Source organism: Aptenodytes forsteri, unplaced genomic scaffold (genome assembly GCF_000699145.1).
Source record: "Aptenodytes forsteri isolate BGI_AS27 unplaced genomic scaffold, ASM69914v1 Scaffold14, whole genome shotgun sequence".
Lineage (NCBI taxonomy): Eukaryota > Metazoa > Chordata > Aves > Sphenisciformes > Spheniscidae > Aptenodytes > Aptenodytes forsteri.
In genome coordinates this window covers 1,400,438-1,415,602 of record NW_008794457.1, presented here as the reverse complement: position 1 = coordinate 1,415,602, position 15,165 = coordinate 1,400,438, and the positions used below count along the sequence as shown (strand labels likewise).

General features: G+C 45.9%; 1 protein-coding gene across 1 annotated transcript in view; it reads right to left on the bottom strand.

Annotated features, from left to right (window-relative positions):
* KCTD19 (potassium channel tetramerization domain containing 19) overlaps positions 1 to 6,304 on the bottom strand; it is a 21,236-nt gene extending 14,932 nt beyond the window's left edge. Inside the window, exons 1-6 of the mRNA XM_019474984.1 lie at positions 6,282 to 6,304; positions 5,622 to 5,757; positions 3,622 to 3,915; positions 1,855 to 2,005; positions 1,326 to 1,517; positions 269 to 399 (exon numbers count right to left, since the gene is read on the bottom strand). Coding sequence (XP_019330529.1) covers positions 269 to 399; positions 1,326 to 1,517; positions 1,855 to 2,005; positions 3,622 to 3,915; positions 5,622 to 5,757; positions 6,282 to 6,304 — 927 coding nt within the window. The remainder of the gene's footprint in view (positions 1 to 268; positions 400 to 1,325; positions 1,518 to 1,854; positions 2,006 to 3,621; positions 3,916 to 5,621; positions 5,758 to 6,281) is intronic.
* Positions 6,305 to 15,165: the final 8,861 nt, after the last annotated feature.

Genomic DNA, 15,165 nt, shown 5'->3' with positions numbered 1-15,165 from the left:
CGCCCGCCACCGCCCCCCGCCGCCCCCCGGCGGGGGACACCACGGAGCAGCTGCCTGCAAAGAAAGGAGCTCGGAGACTGCGCCCCAGAAGGTCAGCGGTTAATAATCACCGCCGTATTTTCCACCGTTTTCAACATTTTACGGAAATGAGTTGCTAACGCACCTCAGTGTTGATCATCTTAATATAATTTCCATTTCAAACACCCAATTTCACAAGATAACATTAAAACCAATGCATATAAGGAAGAAAATATATAGCTATGTACATCATATTACCTCTATAGATCTTCACAGCATCTATAAGCTCAGGAATTCCCAGAATTAAAACTTCTTCCTCCAAGGCATCTATGTTGGAGAAGTCATCAGGCAACAACATCTTCTCTGAGCGAAGAAAATTAACTTGAAAATAAAAATAAAGCACAGGAAGCGTGTGTTGACATCTTCCGTCCACTGCTCAGATCTAGCAAAAAGAGGTTCTTACCATTTCCCTCAGTATTACTATTCACATACGCACATATACACAGCAGGGAACGCTTTGTCTTCGAAAACACAACCCTAAAAACAAGGTTTATGGTAGAGGAGACCAGACATAGTATAAACGAAAGGGGAAGCACAGAATTAGGTTAGTCTTGTTTATCACAGCAGCCTGAGAGATTCATGTAAGAGGTTTCCTGTTGTTTGGCTGGTTTTTCCCCCCGCAGGCACAGTCCCGTCCCACTGTGCATTTAAACATGTGTTTTCCCCTCTGCTAACATCAGAGGACTGGCAGAGCAACACTGCAGCAATTTCTTATCTATCTCATCTTAACTGAGTTCACAGAGGATGAAATACTATGTTGATGGAGGAGGTATGTGATCCCGCCGTACCTTTGAGAAGTACTTGTCTTTTTTTGAAGCTGGAAGATGAGTTAATGAATGAAACATGATTTTTTACTAGTGAAAAGGTACAAGAGTATCTTCTCGAGTAGAGATTTAGAGTCACCATGTAAGCTTTGTCTACCTTAATTACCGGTTGTTAACAGCAGTTCTGGTTCCTGATGCCACTGATGCATTTTAGTTCAGAAAACTGCCGAATTAATAAAACCCAAGTAAGTAGAGCCATAAGTGGGTAAATTTAGGTACATGTACTCTGAAAGGCACCCGGTAGAGGCTTTGTTTCTTGATTGATAAACAGGGCAGTAAAACTGGCAGACACCAAAACCAAACCAAAACCAAAAGATTACAAGATTCTGATCTCTAAAGAAGTATTATTGAAGCTAGACAGGAACAGTTTAATGTAAAAAATTATTTAGACATGTCAGAATAATAATAAAAAAGAACAGTTACCTATGAAGCGGAACTCACTGCACTCGCACTCGATCAGGGCTGCCTTCTCAAGCAGCCACAGCAAATTGTCATCCTTAACTAGTACGGGATATTTTGCCACCAAATCTAGTGGCAAAAAACAGTAATTCACTTCGTCTTCCGTATCTAGTAAAGGTGTATCCACTAGCCCTAGGGGAGCTCTTTCGTGTAACCCTAGGCAAAGAAAATCAGAGAAAAATCAAGACATAAGGAAAGAAAAATGGCACTCAGAGATACACTTTGGAGATCTGACTAGTACAGCAAAGCCAATAAAAGTGCATTAATCTTGCGCAACATTTAATGTTTGCCAAAGGATGAAGTCTTACAGCCCAGCACAAATGAATAAACATTTGCATGGGGTTTCCTATTTTTTAAATAAAGGTGACTAATCAAAAAAAATCACAAAAAAATAAACTTTGCAAGACTAAAACGTTCCTGGCTTGCAACAACTGACAACAGTCTATGGGCCTTCCTAAGGATGCAAAAGAATTTGTCAGTCTGGGACACTTACCTGTGAATGCTGGACTGTTAGGAGGAATCTCTGATGGCTTGCTGGTACATTTTCCTGTTCTCCAGTAATTCAGAGATATTCTTTCAGCTGCTGGTGTATCTGCAGGCTGGACACGTAAATTATATTTCGCCTCCTTCAAATTATCTAAAATCTGTCAAGATATGTAAAGTTTTTCTATTTACTACTTCAAATCAAATAATCTAAAAATCCAAAGCAGCCATGGCAAAGAGTCTAATGCATGCCATGCTGTACTTCACATCTACTAAAATATGCCATGCATAGTCCACTGCATACGGACTAGCACAATACACTCCTAAGTCTTAGGTACCTAAAGATAAATGGAATGAACTTGTAGAGAACATTTATGAGAAATTGTAGTATAATCAGAGCCATTCATATATTCCAAAAAAGCCAACTATTTTTCGACATTTGTGTTTTAATGGCACTTCCTTGTATTCTAGCTCTGGAGTTCAAGACAGCACCGTGGCATGCATAAAAGTATACAACAATAGAAATAGCCAAGAAAACAACACAAAGCCTGAAAGACCTTTTGGGCTCTTTTTAATAACACCTTTATGATAAGCTGTAGGAATTCAATGATTAGAAAGGGGAATCGATGTTTGGCTCAGTGATAGGAACGTTTAACAGTCTGTATTTCTGAATCTTTTACTGAATGATAAACAAATTATTTTAAACGTGGAACAAATGGTTACGTACTGTTGCAGGATATTAAGTATAAAGTAACTTTAGAGCCATGGTTACGACTTCTAAAGCACATGCGTAAAATATCTTTATGAATTAAAAAGGTTACACTGACAAGCACTTAAAAGCCAGAAAATGCAAGAATTCTAGTTCGGTGGAATGTGTTCCTGGCCATACCACAACAGGTCCATGTTAAACATGTGATCGTGTACGGTTTGCTAATACAATAGACTACTGAGGTTTGGTGGTCTTCCTCTCCCAACCTATTTGGAGATGTTACATCTTTAAACACAGTCCTAAAAGAAAATCCAAAAGTGTTCAGGTTAAACCCAAAATGTTAATATTTTGGGCTAAAAATATCAAGCATAAAAGCATCGTTGAGACAATTCCACAAAAAAGTTTTAGAAACTGAAAGAAATGCAGAGTTTAGACTAAACTTAGAGGAAATGCAAATATTAATGTACGAAAATGCACATTTCATCCAGCCAGGAAGTATGGACTCAACCTTCACTGGCACAATGCAAAACTACACTGCAATTACAATAAAAAATACTTGTCACTAAATAGTAAATTAAATATTCTTTACAGACATCCATTTAACATTTCTGTTTACGCAGCTACAGAATAGTTGCATAATAGGAAGAATCGTCGTTTCCCCATTTGACAGGATAGGGAATTCAGTGGTGCCCCACTGGGATGAATTTGGTTTTGGGCAGACTCACCTTCTTCACATTCAAAGGTTCATATTCAGCAAGATCAATCAGTATAATTGTCATAAAGCACAACAGCTGGCAGATAAAAGTCTCCGCTTGCTTTAAATTTGGTAAAAAAAAGCGAGTAATGACTGTTGAACGAGCTCTTACAGAAAGGTTAAGCATCAAATTTGTAACGTTTTCTGTACTCACCAACTGAGGCAGATGAGTTGAATGTGGCAATTATTTGTTTGGATACCTATCGCAAGCATTGATAAAGTGATATACGCAAACTCCTTGACATCCTTCTACAGACAATATTATCTAAGAATGAAAAAATTATAGAAAAGCCACATGGAATATCCCACTTTACCTGTAATAAAGGTGTCAGCTGCAAAATTAATGCTTGCTCATACAATAAGTTCAATTCAGCACAGCTGAAAAAAGATAATTTTGAAGTCTGCATGTAATAATGAAGGTGTCTAAATATAAAACCATCTTGGTCAATAAATAATCTTAGATTTTCAGACTGATCTTGTGCAGAAGCTTCTTTCCACAACAGAGATTCAGGAAACTGAGCGACTTTACTTTTGGGAATTGAGAAATACCAGCCACCGACATTAAAATTAATTAACTCTTCTGCAGATTCCATAATGCTCTCCAGTTCCTTCAAACAGAAGAGGAAAACATATCAAGAGGCAAGAATGAACATGTAAACTCTGAAACAACGTGACGTTTTATTTTAAAATTCCATTGGGCTTTGCATTCTATTTTCCATTCCATGGTAGCTTGACAAAAAATAAAGCATGGGGCAAATGACCTAGAGCATTACCTTCCCATTAACTTGTGCACACACATTCCTTGGTTAATATATGTTTATGGTCATGGGTCATGACAAGTCAGCAAATTGCAAGGTTTTACATAATGTAATACTTACAGTTAAACCTTGGAACAACCTGGTCTACATGTATACTGAGTTTGCTACACAGAACAGCAAGTGAAATATGATTAACGTCTTCCTTAAATATTAAAATAAAAGTAATAAAATACAGATAAATACCGTATACCCTCCCACACAACCTGTGTGCCTATGGACACACCATTCTATACAGTTAGTTACTATTTTGATATGCAGATATTTATTACTCTGTAGGCCACAATCCCCTTGACAAGACAGGAAAGAAAATAATTGTCCACGGTGAAAGGATGCTTGCTAAGCACATAGGTGGCTGTCAGCTAAGCAGAGAGAAAATTCACCTAAAGCGGGACAAGAACACACAGTTAAGGCCTGTAGCCAACTTCTTCATGTTATTGTATCACACTGACATGTGGATTAGTCTGTGGCCTACTAAAATGGATGGAAAAGTCAATTCAAAGCTGAAAACAAACAAAGAAAAAGCCTGCCTGCCTTTGCCACAGCAGCTAGCCTCCAAAGCCAAGGAGACAGAGTTTGTACTGACAATGGAGAACACCATTCTTGCAGCAGAAAAAAATATGGTAGAAGACGATACCTGATGTCTGGAATATTTTTAGGCTATTTCTCATACAAGTGGCTACAGAAAAGGGAGTCAAAAGAAAATCTAATGAATGCAAGAATTGAACTTTGTCGCTTCTAGAGAGAGCTCATAATCAAAACTAACATGATGAAGGTGCTGCTGGTCACTCTTGACAATGATGGGGAACCACAATTACGTTGCCCTCAAAGTATGCTTAGCTGAGACTTTTTCATAGATATTCTCATCATCAACTTCTTAACACTGATACTACCCAGCAATTTCAAAACAAATTAAATATTTGAATACAACACATGAAAAAAACCCAAAACAACCTGTTCAAGCAAGAAAGATGAAAACTTTTAAAAGAAAAACAACAGGATACTAAAATCTTGATATTTCTAAGGCTCATTTCCAATTTGGGGGGACATGGGAAGAGAGAGAGCGCTACCAAAACCCACTCGTCGGTACCATTGCTCCAAGAAAACTACTTCCAGACATGCTTAAGGCAATTCACTCAGCTCAGGCTGCCATTTTATGGGCATCAGCACCAAGCTAGCAGCCCACCGCTGTGCAAGAGGGGGTCTTACCCCCTTCTCCCATCCCCTGCTCCCAGCCATGTCTCGTGCCTCTCCATCACATCAGGCCTTGCGCTGATCTAACTCACTTAAAATAGCAAGAAATGGTCTGTTTTGTGGGGGAGGGGGGGGAGGGTGCTATAGCTTTTTTTTTTGCAATTTTCATGAGGAGGGTCTTGAAACACAGGCTGCCGGCTTTCCTTGAGGGGAGAGGGCAGCTTCTTCCAGGCAGCCCACAATGGACGCCTGGGCCCGGGGGAGCGGGCAGGCCAGGCGGTACCCCTGAGCCTGCCCCCCCTCACCGGGCCTGTCCGCTCCCCTGGGCCCGGGGAGGGTCTGTGAGGGGAAACCCGTTCCCTCCTGCCTCCCCTCAGCAGGCCGCAGGCCCCCAGGCTGGTCCTAACATGGCGGCCTAGGCCGCAGTGCGTGGCCGCGTCGCTAGGCAATGGGCGAGAGGCCCCGGGGGGGACCCCCGGGTGTGATGAGGGTGACAGGGCTGGGGGACAAAGCGGGGTGGTGGGTGACGGGAGCCCGGTAATTGGGGTAGGGAGGTCGTGGGCAGCTGAGGGGCGTGGGGCGACGGGGGGGGGGCACACGAGCAGGCCAAGGTTACCTGTCCCCACAGAGCCAGGTTTAAAGCCAGAGCGGAGGCTGCTCACGCACCCCGAGGATGCTGCGATAGCGTGATTAACAAATTATAATTACAACCTTTTTCCTGGCAGCGCCTACCTGCTGTGGGAAGGCCTCTCTCTCCCCACGGGGGGGGTCGTTAGCTGCGTTCGTTTGCAGGGTCAAGATGCCCACCTTGGCGGTTGAGGCCGGAGAAGGCGAATTCCTCCCAGTTCCAGTACTCACAGTTTAAGCTTCATAAACTTCCTGTCATTAGGACACAGATTAATTGAGCCAGCGAGTCAACAAAAAAATGGCGGTAATCCTGCAGTTACCGCTACTGAACGACTCACCGTAACATACAAGCGTGCGCCATCGCTAAGAGTATTTACTCAAAGAACTCAAGTACCACTTGAACTACAAACCACGACAAAACCCCAACAAAAAAAAGATAAAGTAACACCAAAGGGATTCTTTTTTTACTGTCTCAGTGGTTTCTGATCAAACACAAGTTACAACTGTGAAGATTAGTTAAAATATGCACCAGGATGGGTTGCCGCTGCGTCTCCCCGAGCTGCCGCAGTTCTGCAGAAGCAGCAGCAGCAGCGAAAGGGATAACGTGTTATTTGACCCAGTAAATGAGACAACCGAACACAAAACTCAACAGGACAACTCCGTGAGATATAAAGAAGGGATCTTAAGGGAGCTGCACCTCGGTTTGGCTTTTCATTTCTTCTGTTATTGCTGAAAACAGTGATTCAAACATCAGCGTTTTTTCTGATGGCTTTATAATTAAGCCTTCCTCCTAAGCTTATTGCTTTGTAGTCTGGTCCTGTGGGCACGACAGAAGGTAAAAGGGGGTTACGACTTCTCGTCATGCTTGACTTTGCAGGTTGATGCCATGAAGCGGGTGTATGGTCAAGCATGGCCGGTTTTGGCTCACCTTCCCATCCTGGGTGCTCCCAGGCAAGAGGAGGACCAGCACGTGCCCGGACCTGCAGTGACCAAAGTAAACTTCAGGGCTCTTTTTTTAAAAAAAAAAACAAAAACAAAAACAAAAGAGAAGCAAATTCCTGTTTCAGAAGTGACTTAGGAACAAAGATGCTCGATTTTATACCAGTCAGTGAAAGTGTAGCACCCAAAGTTGTTCGTACACGTGGTGATCAGACCCCATTTAAATTTGGTGTTTTAGTTAGAAACAGCATACTGCTGCTCTTTTAATATAAAGCTGACAGTGCTGTGGAGAGGCTCGGTTTTAAAATCCTTCACTGTGAGGTACTTCGTTGTCTATTTTACCTGCACTTGAGGGTTTTGAGACCTCCATGATGGCCCCAGGACCAGGGAGCTCCCAAATGAGGATCCCTACAAGGGAAGGGACCATCCGACTGCAGGGTCTGAGCCCCTCAAAGCCCCAGAGGAAGGCACAGGGCCGCAATTTATTTTAAAAGCCAATTAACACAACGGTAATGTGACCAAGTTTGTGAATTAGATGCTGTTTGTGTCGTTTCTCTTAGATAAAATAGGAAACAGGTGAGAAGCAAGACCCAAGGAATAAAAAAAGCCACGGAAATCTGGACTGTGCCAGCTCATTACTTGACTAATGCATTGTTAGCATGCAGGATTTTTAGTTTTTTAAAAAAAATAATTTAAGGAGGGCTTTAGATAAAGATATAGGAGTGCTCATTGATATTTTTAAGCTTTCTCTGGGGACAAGGTCAGCATGAAAAAAAAAAAGAGCATTGATATGAATGCAGGCTAACTCCACACGTTAATATATAAATTATACATACATTAATAATTTATATATTAAATGTTAATATGTAAATAAATGCGTAAAATAATAACTGCATCCTGGGATTCTGTCGCACCTCACCGATGGGATTATATGTCTTTAGCATGTACTTAGGTCTCAGCTGGCATGAAGACAACTTTATTTAATTGCTTTATTAATAACCTCCCCAGACAGCAATTTGGAGGCTGCTACTGAGGCAGGTTTTTGTGTCAGGTTTTTGATTTTGGAGTTGCCGGTTTCTCTGCCATCCTCTCCTGGTAGGCTTGCCTGCAAAAAAACTTCACAACGATATTGCAGCGCTGTTGGATGTTTTTAGACGACAGGGAGGGTGAAGGAAGGGCTGCCAGACTATATTTTGGCATAAGGGGGAAAAGGGGAGAGTTTGTTTTCTGAAAAATAAAACATAAAATAAGGATAATTTTATTATGCCATCGATAAATAAATACTGTATGAACAAACGGATGGTCACCGTTGTCCTCTCCTGCCTGCACAGCGTGAACCCGTTGACAGTTCAAAAGCTTTGCTGTCAGACGGGTCTCGTCTTTAGACGGTGCCTGTGGAGTTTTATCTATATCCAGCCAAGCGTTTCACATTAAAATCCCCCGCCGCCCATCCGTGCTGGCCAGGCAGCTGCCGCGCAGAGGAGCTGTTCAGCTGTCAACTGGCCTCTCCCGGTTCCCGGGAAAGCAGGCAAACAGCAAACACTCATCTGCCGGCCTCCGCCGTCTTGTCCATACCGATTTTGTCTCATGTCCAACCCTGGAAAGATCTGGGTCCGTCCCCTCCATAGCAAGACTTCTAGCAACACTTGTCATCCTCTGGATGATCTTCAGGGCCATCTCCAGGGCCAAGTGCCATAGTTGTCCAAATTTCTGCGTTTGCCAGATATTGCACATGCACTTGGGCTGTGGTTTTATGTTTTACTCGATATGATCGCACTGCAGCCTGTCACAGGTCCTGGTCCCCTACGCTGCCTCCAGCTGTGCTCCTGCTCCCTTCCTCAGGTTGGATTTAACAAACACAGGGCTGTGGGCCGCTTCACATCAAATCAGACTCTTGATCCAGTGGAAAAACGGTCGTCTTTTTCTCGGTGGATCTTACTCACTCTAACACACTGAGTCAGGAAATGAGATGTCTGGGCCGAATGGGATGCCCATCCTGAGAGGAGTTCAAAATCTACACGGTCCACCTAGAGAAGAGCCCAAGCTCATCCAGTTGTGATGTTAACCCACCCTGAGCTCCTCACGCTTCTCAAAGCTCTGTCTCAGTGGAGCAAGAAATACTGGCTTTATGAGGGCAGAAGGGCAGAGATCAATGGATAGGGATCTCTTGATTTTGTAATTTATCTTGAAGTCTACTGGGTAAAAACCCCAGGAGATTCAGGTTGCCTGACTTTCCCAAGACCACTGGCTAGACCTGTGGCGATAACGTGAGCAGGAGGATGCTGGCTTTTTCCCTCCTCTGCTCAACAGCCTCATACTCGTGCTCCTTGAGACTAAAATGCATAATGTAGGGACAGCATTGCAGATGCTGCAGGGAAATGTTTAAATCCGAAGCTAAAATCTGTTTCCAATTAGGTCTCAAAAAAAAAAAAAAATTCCATAGAAACATTTCTGTTTACATTTGTTTTCTGACATCACCTAAACTCCCTGCCAAAATGCTTGAATATCTTTTTGTGTTTCAGATTTTACTGTTTGTTTAGGTTATATTTTTGCACACCTATGCAGGAATGCTTTGAAAATGTCTTTTTTCTTTAGAAGCGTTTTCCAAACAAATACTTCAAAGCAGTGACATAAGGGTTCGCTTAAACTCACACCATGTTAAACTCATTGCCATTTATCACTCTTCAGAGGGCTCACCAGCATCATTGGAAAGGCTCCTAGGGACTTACCAGGCACTGGCCAAACTGTAGAAAAGTGATTCATTTCTCTTAACATTTGTGACCTTTTGTGATTTGGGGGATTTTGTTTTGTTTTGTTTTGTCTTGTCTCCTCACAAACGGATTATCTGAAGCAGCAGCTGGGTGAAGGGCTGGAGCAGAGCCGTGTATCCGCTTGCACGTTACAAGAGATGGATCAGGCTGCTGCTTCTAGTTATTGCACCTCAAGAGATCAAACTCCCACATGCAGTAGGGCAAAATGGAAGGATTCCTTTACAGCCTCCTGGGCAGCAAGGAAATGGTGGCCGATGTGGCTTTATAAGGCTCACAAGAACTGATGCAATGCAACCACACACGTGGTTGCCAGCTATGCCTCTTCTAGGAGCTTTGATCCACTGTACAGCAAGAGCGAGATTAATGTAAGGTAACAAGGAACCAGTAACACCATAGGATGGCTACCCGGACTGCCGAAGGACCAAAACAAGCTTTCCTACGAACCGAATGTGATTATCGGGTATTTTCAGTCTGTCCTTGCCCTCAGACAGGCAAACAGGCAGCGGTCCAAACCTTCATCCCCATTTGTCCAGCACACTTCAACGGCCGGTATAAAAGGTAACAGGAGCAATGTAATCTGGGATAGCCTCACAGGTTGGATGGCCAAGGAGGTTTGAGCGTCTCCTCTGACCTGCCCCGGAGCAGAGGCCGCACGGTTCTGTGCCCTGGATGCTGCAGGGTCAGGAAGGAAGCACTGAACTGCGGGACGGACTTTAGCCACTCCTACAGCCCTGAGTTTTAAGGACTTTGGGTAACAAAGAATGTTCCACAAGCCCTCACAGGCTACTCTGGAGATTTTTTGTTGAGCGTAACCTCCAGCCTCTGGATCCCGCAGTCACCTTTTGTCTCTCAGAACAGCCCTGCCTGTTAGAAAGATGCTCCGTACGGCAGTACTTGTAAGCTCAACCTTCTCCCTGTATTTCCTTTAGATGAGTTGCTTTGGAAAAATGACTGGCTGAGTTGCCGGTGGAATTTCTAAGACTGGAAGTGAAACAATTTACCAGACTTCAGGAGACCGGGGCTCTTCTGCAGGACAGCCAGAGGTATGGGCCAGTCTCAGGCAGGGTACACAGCAGGAGGTGGTGCTGTGGTGGTGCTCTGTCCCCCACCTAAGTCGTGTATACTTCTTGTGATACCCCCGCACTGGTGGCAAATGGATGAATTCAGGGCTTTGACACATGAGCGAGCTATTTTGGTGATCATTAGCGCACATTGTACACTTGAGGACGCTGGAACTGGTTACAGACTTTCAAGCCAAGATATGAAAATGCCAGTTCGGTGAGCGGAAAGTCAGGAATATTCTGGGTCTGATGAAACTGCTTTTTTTAGAAAAAGTACCTCAGGTCAAAACGAGAGAGAGGAGACTTGCCTTTTGCAAGCATAGCACTCCACTGATGTGCTTCCAGCTGTCTTAGCACATGCTATCAATCTCTTTGAATGGTTTCTATCGGTTATCAACCATTGTAAGCCAGCTATGCACGGACTCTTAAAATGAATCATAGCTGTAGCTGTAGCCATCTTGAAATACAGAGCTCTAAGCTACAAACTTAGAGCTCTAAGTACAAATGTTTTAAAACATGCTTTTGAATAAATGGAAATCAGTGTATCGGTTTTGGAAAACATCTTTATAGCAGGTTCACTCTCCTGAATGCATGCTCACCGTTTAATTTTTTTTTCTGCAACAATCTCGCCCAGGTCTTGAGTGTCCACAAACCGTCCTGCTGCAGCAGTTGACTCAAGGGAGCAGCCACGCTGTTCGCAAAACACCTCTTCCAGCTGAGAAAGGCACCAGTCGTGAGACATCATCGCCACTAGGAAGAACTGCATCGGTACCATCAGCAGATGGCTCTGGTCAGTACTGCAGTTCAGAGCAATTATGCAATTGTCCTTTGTACAGGGAACAAAATAGACATTAAATACGGATCGTGTTCAGTTTTATCTTGTATGAAATCTCATGCTGTATTTAAAGCTGGTGAATCTAATCCTTGCTTTTTTTTTTATTTCTCTGCATCTTCCTGCTTCTCTCCTCCCCTGTGTTCTTACACGTCTGCAGCAGTTATTGTATTAACAAAAATTGGGGATGACTCCTGTATAATAACATTTTATCTGAAACCATGCCACGATGGGAAGATGGTAATTTAGTTAATTGAATTCCCTCTAAAATGGTACTGAATCAATATTCCAGCACAGCGCTAGCAACACGTAGCTGGCGATGAAGTATTGCATGCAACGTTCACAGTCAAACCAGTATCTCAGGGCACTGACTGCAAGGATTTGAAATTCTAGCCCCAGGTTTAGATGTATACCTCTGAGAAAGTGCCTGACCCTCCGGGATACAGGCTGCTCTCTGAATCTCGTCTGAACACGATTTACAGCCTAGTCTGTGTATTTTGGAAAACATTGTCCATCAGGCCAGCAGTGAAATGGAAAAGTACTGAGGAAGGCAGCGCAGGTACAACTCGATAGGGAAGCTGTTTTGCCTGGCGTGAGACCAAGGATCTGCACTCTACCAGCACAATACACTCTGCAGAGGGATGCTCGCTGAGGGAGCAGTTTTTTGGAACAAGAACATCTATAAGCACTTCCTGGTGCTCCTACACAGTGACAGAAAGGGTAAGACCTTGCTGGGCTTATTGGCATCCACTGTCTCGCTCTTCTAGGAATGAATCTACGTCCTTGAGGAAGAGAGTGATCAGTCTTCATCAGTGTCTCTGGTCAAACCACTCATCCCAGAGAAAAATGACCTCTCAGAGGAGCCAGATCCCTCGTCCCAGGGACACAACCTGCTGTCAAAGTGTGAAGCGCATCAGACATGACCCCAGATGATTTTAGATACTCTCTAGGGAAGTGACCTTGGGGGGCAGAGAACACATTTTACAGCTAAAGTCATCATAACCACTCAGCTGAGCTTTCTGGGCTGCACGTCTCACTGGCAAGCTGGGACATCAGCCTGCAGGAGAGGCTGGGTTTGTCCAAAACGGTGGAGCAGGTGAGTGTTTGTGGTGGCAGGGTTGGGGGTGAGGTCTGGCGTGCCCCTCCACTGTGGGAGTGGGGCCGGAGAGCGGCCAAGGGGAAGAAACGAATGGGAAGGAGAAAAAAGCTTCACGCCTGGGGCTTGGATCAATGCAAACAACATAAATACTGGCTGAGACACCTTCTGCCCGCTGGCTCCTCCACTGTGAGGGAATTACTCGCTGGCTGCAAAATGTCTTTCTTGAGCTGGTGTGGAGCCAACCTCAGAGCAAATGCTTGGCCAGAGCAAATTCATTAGCACAGGGGAAATGGCTGCAAGCCCTTTTTTCTGGGCTGTGTCACTTTTCATCACAGAAAGTGGTTCTGCAACTAATATTTTAAGGTCTCCGCTGTCTCAGCAGCCTGTGGCACCACTTCAAGCTTCACTGGGAAAACAGCCGGAGCTGCTGGTCCTGTGGAAGTTCCTTCAGGTTACGGTCTTCTCGAGGGCTGAGCGCCCCAACTTGGCCTCTCCTCGTCCATCCTGCGCTCCAGTGCCAACCGTCCTGGGGACCTCTGCTTTCCTGTCCACGTTAGTCATGAAGACTGATGTTTAAAGGCCCTATTCCTTGCACTTACCTACCCGTGAGGCCACGTCTCCACCTGGCTTTGACCATGCTTAGGGGCTGCGTGATGTATCTGTACTGCAGATCACAGCCACGGTGCTTCGGGTGCTTTTTCTAAAAGGCCTTCACACCCTCCTGCAAGAATGAACGGGGCGAGCCTTGTACATGCATACACAGCCAACAGCTCCCCGGGAGATCGCTACACCGGTATTTAGAAAGCTTTCCGGTTTTGGTGAAGACCCAATCCAACGTCTTGTTGTTCCCAGGAAGCTGTTCCCATCACTTCAGGGGAAGACCGACTTCTTTCCAGGCTGATCTTAGGCACTTTTTCAGTCCTTAGACCCTGTTGGGTCTTTGCCAGCACTAATTCCCCTGGGGCTGGTTTGGCAGGACCGAGATACCAGACTAGGTGGTGCCAACCAGCCCGGCCAGAGTGGTCTGGCCATTGCTACCCTCACCACCCAGCCCTGTCCCCATGCAGGGAACAGCATGCGCCGGAGCTGCCTCCTTGGGAACAAGGAGACGGTCGGAGGGGGAAAGTCCTGTGTAAGCTGTGGAGTGAGCGGTGGAGACCTTGAAGAGGAGCTGGAGCAGGTAAGGAGAACCTTTAGGCTGGGTGGTTTGGCAGCGCGTGGGAACTGCTAGCCACTGCGTGACTTCTGCCATGGCTTCACAGGCTGCAGAGAAGCTGCTTCTGTTCAGGATTCAGAGCAGGATGCAACCAACTGATGGTAAGGCTCGGCCGAGCTGACTGTCCGGGGGAGAGGTCCAGCAGCCCCTGCCCTGGCTGCTCCATCACCTGAGCAGCAGCAGCTCAGCTCCCCTTGCTTCTAGCTGAACTTATGGAGGTAACTCCGAGTGAGGACCCATCCACCCTCCTTGCTGGCTCGCAAACCATGGGCGTTCAGCAGCTGCTAGGTGGACAGCTGAGCTGCTGAGGTCCCCAGCCTCAGAGGCAGAGGTGGGGTGAGCAGCTGGGGGCGGAACGCCTGCTGCTCCCGAATGCCGTGCTCTGCTGCTGGACGCGGGGATGCCAGAGCCGCTGCTCTTGTCACACGCAAGGTTAAAACCAGGCAGAAATCTCCTTCCCGGGCTTGATTTCCCACTATCAAAAGCATACCAGCACCCACAAATCCCCTTCAGAGCTGCCCTGACATGGGTGCCCCCCCCCCCGCTCCACCACCAGGTCCTGACCGGTGCCACGTACCGGCAGGGGATGAGTCCCATGGGGCCTGGCCCGCTCACTCTTCACAAAAATGGTCTTCCTTCGCAAAGCCTCCAAGTCTGCGCACAAGGATGGGGCTGTGGGTGACACCTCCACGGAGCACGAGGCAACGCAGGACAGCCTCGCCCTGGGAATTTTGCACCTCATTTTTGCAGCTGGGCAGTGGAGTCAGGAAAGGGTTAAAGCCCCCATCAGCAACAACTTTTCAAAGGAGGAACATTGGATCTCAGAAAGAGCATTTAGGGGCACAGACAGCCACGAACGCCCTCTGACCTGTTCAAAGGGGGGCTAATACCCCCCCAGCCCTCATCCCCAGCCTGCCACTGGTAGACCCTCACTGAGGGTGAGGCTGAAACCAGCCCAGAAGACGACAACCCCTTCCTTCTCCTGTGTTTTAAAAAGCAGGTGACTAGTATGCAGAAGGTGCAGGGCTGTGCAATGGCAGGGAGCAAGCCCACCCAAGCCACATGCGTGTCCCCAGCACATCCCTCGCGGCGTGGGCAATGCCAGCGCCACAGCTGAGGCACCTGCGAAATAACCCCTGCGGGTTATTTAGGGAGCCCGGCTCCAAACAGATGACCACAGAGGTGGGTATCTAGCTGGAAAGCCTGGCACTGCCACCCAGGCAGCACTGCAGCAGGCTCTGCCCGTGCCTGGGATCGGGGTGGCAGCACCTGCACCCAGCCTTGTGCACCCAAGCACCCACGGC